The 6,638-nt window shown below is 39.1% G+C and overlaps 1 protein-coding gene across 1 annotated transcript; it reads right to left on the minus strand.

Annotated features, from left to right (window-relative positions):
• Positions 1–309: 309 nt before the first annotated feature.
• On the minus strand, positions 310–1,032 carry LOC114754584 (uncharacterized). The gene has a single exon (XM_028943368.1). The coding sequence runs from the start codon at positions 1,030–1,032 to the stop codon at positions 310–312; it is 723 nt and encodes a 240-aa protein (XP_028799201.1).
• Positions 1,033–6,638: the final 5,606 nt, after the last annotated feature.

The following is a 6,638-nucleotide window of genomic DNA, read 5'->3' on the forward strand; positions in this document are numbered from 1 at the left end:
TCGGATGCGTTTCTGATTAAAGAGGAACCTGAGGTCATTTTTTATTGATAGATGATGTTAAGAGCTTCGAGTGAGACTTGGAACGACCTTGTTTTGATTTTTCTAGAATTAGTTATGATTTTCCAAAGTTATGCTAAATTTAAACTCAAAGTTTTCAACCTGATAACCTGAGATTGCGCTTCCGAATATCTTAACTTGTCATAATATAAGGTCACAAATGTAAGGTGTTACCCATGGTCTTGCTTGCTCAATGTTCTGGGGGCACTCTCTTGAGAAACGTCCAGGTTTGCCATAGGTGTAGCAAACATTCTACCCAGCCATGCACGGTCTGTCATCGTGATTCTTGCCACACTTAGGACACTCCTTGCCCTTCGGTGCTTTACTGCCCTTCTTGTTCTTGCGGTTATTCCAGGGTTGTTTTCTCTTCTTATTCACGTTGGACGAGGTAACACCTTGACCTCCTTGACCTCCCTTCTCTGCTCTGGGAGTTGTCTTGACCATCAGATGATGGTTGAAGCTGCTTTCCGTGATTCGGCAAGCTTCCACTACTTTATTGAGCTGCTCAAATTGTCTGGGAGCAATCATCTCCCTCAATGTTGGCCTCAGTCCTCCAACCATCTTCTCTGTCGTCCACCTCTTATTGTCTCTATATCGAAGATAGCTTGAATAATGAGAGAGACGGATGAACTTAGACAAGTATTCATCAAAAGGCTCATCATCCCTTTGCTTCAGAGTTAGAAATTCTGCTTCTCTCTCCTCTTGGACTGATCTCGGAAAGTACTTCTCGTAAAACTGTTCCAGAAACACTTCCCAAGTCACGGTCGTGTTTCGAGCATCGAGAAGAATTTCAGTGTTCTTCCACCAACGATCAGCATCTTTCTCTAGCTTATATATCGCCATCTGAGCTTTTCGCTCTGATGAGCAGTCCAGGATCTTGAAGATCTTCTCTAGGCGATTAATCCACTCTTCTGCCGCTTGAACATCAAATCTCCCATCAAATGACGGCGGGTTGTGTTTACAGAATCGGGTCATCCACTGTTAAATGCTGTCGGGGTCTGCTGCTGGCATTGCCGGCCTTGGCAACTATTCTAATGCTGGTGCTGCAGAGACCTCTTCCTTTGGTTGCCTTCGGTCGAGGTTCGCTAATATCGCTGCCACTGCTGTAGCTATCGCTGCATCCCTTTCTTGTTCTTAGCGAGTTTGAGCTGCTCTCATGTCCTCGATGGTCTTCTGCTGTTGCTCGAGGCGTTCCAGAATCAATTGTAATGGATCAGGAGGGACCCTTGCATCTTGCACTGGGGATCTCTCCGGTGAAAGGTTTTGTCGAGTTCTAACCATTGCTTAACCAACCGGATAGCACAACAAGGAACAAGAAATAAATATCATGCTTGGATTTCATTCACAAAATGGGCATACAACAAATAGTAGCTAAGCATTAACCAGTTAAAGTGCAATCAACACATCCATCGACCAAGCATTATCAGCTTAACCTACTTGGGTTAGTTGTACCAAAATATATCCTACGTTAGTGATAGGACAGTCCTAGCGTCTACAGAAAGTGAACAATTGTTGGAAATTGTGCCCTAGGGGCCAATCATTCTGTTTTGAACATTGTTAATTTATGAATTTATTAATTAAAGTTATCTTATTATTTGCATGTTTACTGTGATGACTATCCTTGGATAACTCATGGTTTATCCTAAATGTCCCTGGTTGGTCATCTATGTGGGAGCAAAGATGAAATAAGACCAGTATGACTTTAAAGATATATAGAGATATAAATTAAAGTCATAGGCACATGTAAGAGTACAAGGTGTTGGACCGACCCGCTATGAGAGAGCTGCATGGGTTAAGTCATAAGCTTCTCTCATATACAAACCATGTCACTGTGCCCTTTGACCTGAGATCATCATGGGTTCCTACATGAGAAACGCTTAGCTTTGACCTAGTCAAAAGTCACTTTTGACTGAGTGATCATAAAGACTATGTTCAGGCTTAGTGGTTTTTCATGCGGAGGAATGTGAATGGTCAAGATGGAATTTGTCCCTCACATTCGTAGAGAGACATTACTGGGCCCCTCGATGAGTGAGTCTGAGAAATGTATGGCCATACTATAATGGAAAGGTAGTTCCGTTTCTATACTACTCAGGGATCGAGAAAGTAACAGTCATGAATAGGAGGATGACGTTCTCCATGCCTCATCCATGACCAAAATGTCGTGTGACAAAAGGGACGTGATATGGTTGTATGAAAGGTTGCAACGTTCAATGATCCTCATATGTTTTGGGTAGTCGTGATGTCTTGCTAGAGACCGCTTACGACTTGTGAGTCATTATAGTTAATGGCCCACTGCCAACTTCATATGGGCCTACAGGGTCGCACACAAAATAGCCCAACACGAGTTATGATGTCCAGATTCATTGAATCTAAGATATGTCCAGATTCAATGAATAAATAGGGTGGACGTGTATATATATATATATAAATTCGTATATATATATAAATATAAGAGATATTAATTTATAAGGATAAATTAAATATATAAATTCCGTCATCTCTTTATTAAATAAATAAGTGAATTAAATCTGTGAGACGGATTTAATTTAAACCATATTTATTTAATTGTTCTCTTATCTGATTAGGCAATATTTGATATTGTATTAATTTCGGAATTAATTTAGAGTTAATTTCGAAATTAAATATTATTAATTAAACCTATATAGCATCCTATATATTTGATATGAGGAGCTAGGGTTTAAGAGTGAGAGAACTGACAGATAAGAGACGGCCTAAGAGAGGAGAGAGGACGGATTTCGAAAACCCTAGACGGGCATAGGCGCTAGCACGCCGTTCGAGGTTGAGGGCTACTAGTGTGGATACCGGTAGAGGAAGCCGACCGGAGTTGTCGACTTCGAACGACGAAGGAGGCGAGCAGAAGCATCCTGAACGGCCGAATCATCGAGTCACCAGGAAATCGAACACCGAAGGTAATGCTTCTTACTACTTAACTTAAACGCGATCGGTAGATCCTAGCAAGGGGTTGAAAGTCTTAAAATTTCGAGTTGTTTTTCCGCTGCGTGTCGTCTTTCAATTCCCTTCAACAATAACAAAGCCCTCGATGCTTCGGATCCAGTCCTCTACATCATCTCCCAGCAAGTAGTTTAGGCGGACGATCTCATGGGTCTAGAAGGGAGTGTTAGGTAGGACATCTACCATCTCACATAACCAGTCAAATGGTTCTAAGTAAGGGTTGCCTGGTCTGTGTGCCTGATACAGCTCCCTCACACCCTGGAGGTAGTCTAGGTGTACTCTCAGGTTTGCCTCCACATCCCTCCTGATGTGACGCCCTATGAACCTCAGCCGGTCACTCAGCTAACCCACACTACGGATCTCATGACTAGGCTGAACTGGGGCAGGTACAAATGGTACTGCAGGTGCTACAAGTATTGCCAGGGCTAGGGGTACAACTGGTACAATACTAGGTCTAGGGATATTACATGGATACATAGCAGGAGTAACAGGCTGCTTAAGGGACTGAACATAAAGATCTAAATCTAATGGCTCTTGGTACAGGCCAGTTACAGGGTTGACCAGGTCTCCGGGTCCGGGGAGGCATAGCAACTGTTCTGCCGTGATCCCTAGCAGCTCTAGGTAGTGCTCAACACAGTCATTGGAGCACACTGATGAATGGCCAGGGCTGGCATCGCCTATTACCCATTCCTCTGGGTCCTCGTCCTTGGTGAGATCAATTACTATTTGATCCCAAGTGTTGACCGACGGCTCAGGTTTAGTATCCCAATCCATGGTAATCCCCATCTTGATTCCTAAAAATAGGTGTTAGTTCTTATTTAACTAACTCAACATCTAGGGGATACTTAAGCAGAGCATTCTATCTTATGCCGGAACCTCCGCTCTGATACCAAAAATGTCACACCTTACTATTATGTTGACTTAGGTTTCTTTCCAAATCATTTTAGATCACATTGGATGGTCTTGGGCTCTCTTTTTACCATAAAAATGCTAAATTTCGGATTTTTACTGTTCATCAGGTAAAAAATCAGTTTTTCTGGCCCAAATTCAAAAATTCATAACTTATTCTACAAAAATCCAATTGGGGTGATTCAAAATTATACTTAAAGCTCTTTAAGTCCTCTTTCAAGGAAAAATAATCTCATTGTCCAATTCCTTATGATAAAGCATCAGGTTTTTGAGAAAAGCAACACTGTCCATTTGCCAAAAACCCAGATTCCCATATTTGACCATTAACTTCGAAAATCATTAGAAATCGTATACTGGGCCATTTTTAACTTATTAGCTATCCAATTGAAGATCAGGACGTTATCTTTTATCATACCAAATTTCATGATTAAACACGTTCGAAAGCACAATCAAAAAGTCACGTGAACCAGTCAGTGTCAGTGTGCTTCTAGCACTGTTAGTTTAATATGTACATAACCAAAATGAGCTCACAAATTTTTATGGCTAAACCCCACAAATTAGCCTTCAATATGAAGCTTTCCCTTGGAGGATTCAGGCCCTAAAATGTTATATTATTTTTGAGGGATGAGATTTTTGAAAATCCCAGTAGCAAATTAACCAACTATAGCACCAAGCAAGCATCATTATTATGCATGATCATATTAGCTACTATTGGTGAACTAACATGCTTATCATTTGGTAAACTCAAACATGCAAAGGCCAAAACAAGATAAACAATCAAGAAAGCTCAACCACAATAATAGCAATTAACCATACAATAACCAATAATGCTAGTTAGTGGTAGTAGCTAGGTTTGACTTACTACCTTGCTTCAAAAGTCTTAGCTTTTCTTCCTTCTCCTCTTTTCCTTGACAAATATCAAACCCTAACCATGTAATCCATCAAAAAAGGCAGCCATAATCATTATCAAAACTTCTTTCCCCTTTTTATTAATCAGTTCGGTCAACATCAAGAGAGGGAGGAGACAGATTTTTAACCATAAAAGAGAAAGAAACCAAAGCAAGAACACTTCTAGGACCAAGATCTAACCTTGAAACCTTGTTTGGATGATCAAAGGTGCTTGCTTCTTCTTGTTTTTCTCTCAAACTCTCTCTTTCTCTCTTATTTTCTCCCTTGGCTGAAACTACATCTGATTATAGGGGAGAGAAGAGCTTGATTAATGCTTCAGAATATCCCAACCACCTTCTTTAATGATAGTCCAAGTGTCATTACCCTACTAAATCTTGATTCCTCTTTCATAATTAACATAATTCCAAATGAAATTAATTACTAAAGTCAAGATCCTCTCCATTTATGGAATGACACTTGGCTAATTCAAATCTTCTCCTTCAAGAGCTTGACACATGGCTCAATAGGATCCCTTGGATTTGCAAGACACCAATCTTGCTTTATCAGTATACTTTAGGCTCTGAGTTTAACTTCTTTTTTATAATTACAGTAGCTTAGCCTCTGTAATTATTTTCTGTCAAATCCTTAATTTATTCTCCTCATTATTATCTTCCCAAATTGCCCTCTTTGTCTCAAAATTAAGTTCCTAATAATTAAACATAAAGGAAAATTAATTTCCTTCCCTTTAGGGATTTTTCCACTTTTCACATTTATTTGGAAAAATCTTGGACACTTGAGGGTCTTCATTTGATTCCATAATTCCTTATAATTCCTTGGGATCTCAAAGGAATTTTCTTTGAATTTTATTCCCCTTAAAAATATTTATTTGGAATTTTCCAAATAAAGTCCCTTAATTAGCCTAAATCACCCTTAAATTCTCTTATAATTTCTCTAAGGGTAATTTGGTCATAAAACCAACTTTATAATTTCATATAACTCTCAAAGGATATTATCCTCATTTTTTCTTAATTTTCCAAGGCTTGGAAATACTTTTCCTTATTTAAAATTTGACCAATTTTCCTTAATTAGTCAAATTCCTATTTTTGGCTTGAAACTGCTGCAATTATTTTTAATCCCCAATAATTTGAGAACATTTCTTGTTTCTAATTATCATAATGCTGGATGTGACATTATCGAACAATGAATTATTGATCATGTTATCAATAAATGTTAAGTGAAAGCACATACCTGGTCTAGTTTATCGATCATTTGATTGATTAATAGTTTATCGATCAGCTTATCGATTACTCTTACTCATTAGCCCGTTTTGACTGAGATTCTTTGTTGCTGTTGATCGATGTGTTGATCTATAATTGAGTGATTAATCAGCTTATCGATAATTTTCCTTCCATCATCTGTGGTCAGCTTCATATTCCTTGTTTATCGATCAGTTGATCGATAACTCATGCCAATTCACTATGTAGTTGTTGTAACATCCTAAATTTTGGCTCATAGATACAAGCAATAGCACAAGGAAAGGATGATTACTAAGTCCAATGTAACAAAAGTCCTAGGGATCCCTCGGAAGGAAAAAGAGATTTTCTAAGGGCAAGTGTGTAAAACAATAGTGTTCGGGGACTAAAGAATGATGAACTGGAAACAACTAAGGGCCAGAGGTTATGCTAGAAACTTGTAAGAAATGGTTTTGAAGGTTAGGCCTAAGGAGGGACGAAATTGCAAAGAACAGATTCCTAGACCAAGTAGGGACCTAATTGTAAATAATAAAAGTTCTAGTCGACCAATGCTCAGAG

Source organism: Neltuma alba, unplaced genomic scaffold, assembly GCF_004799145.2.
Source record: "Neltuma alba isolate B1F8T4 unplaced genomic scaffold, ASM479914v2 tig00010163_pilon, whole genome shotgun sequence".
NCBI lineage: Eukaryota > Viridiplantae > Streptophyta > Magnoliopsida > Fabales > Fabaceae > Neltuma > Neltuma alba.

Coding starts and splice junctions, on each gene's coding strand:
- LOC114754584 (XM_028943368.1), bottom strand. CDS start 1,032: ATGACCCGATTCTGTAAACACAACCCGCCGTCATTTGATGGGAGATTT.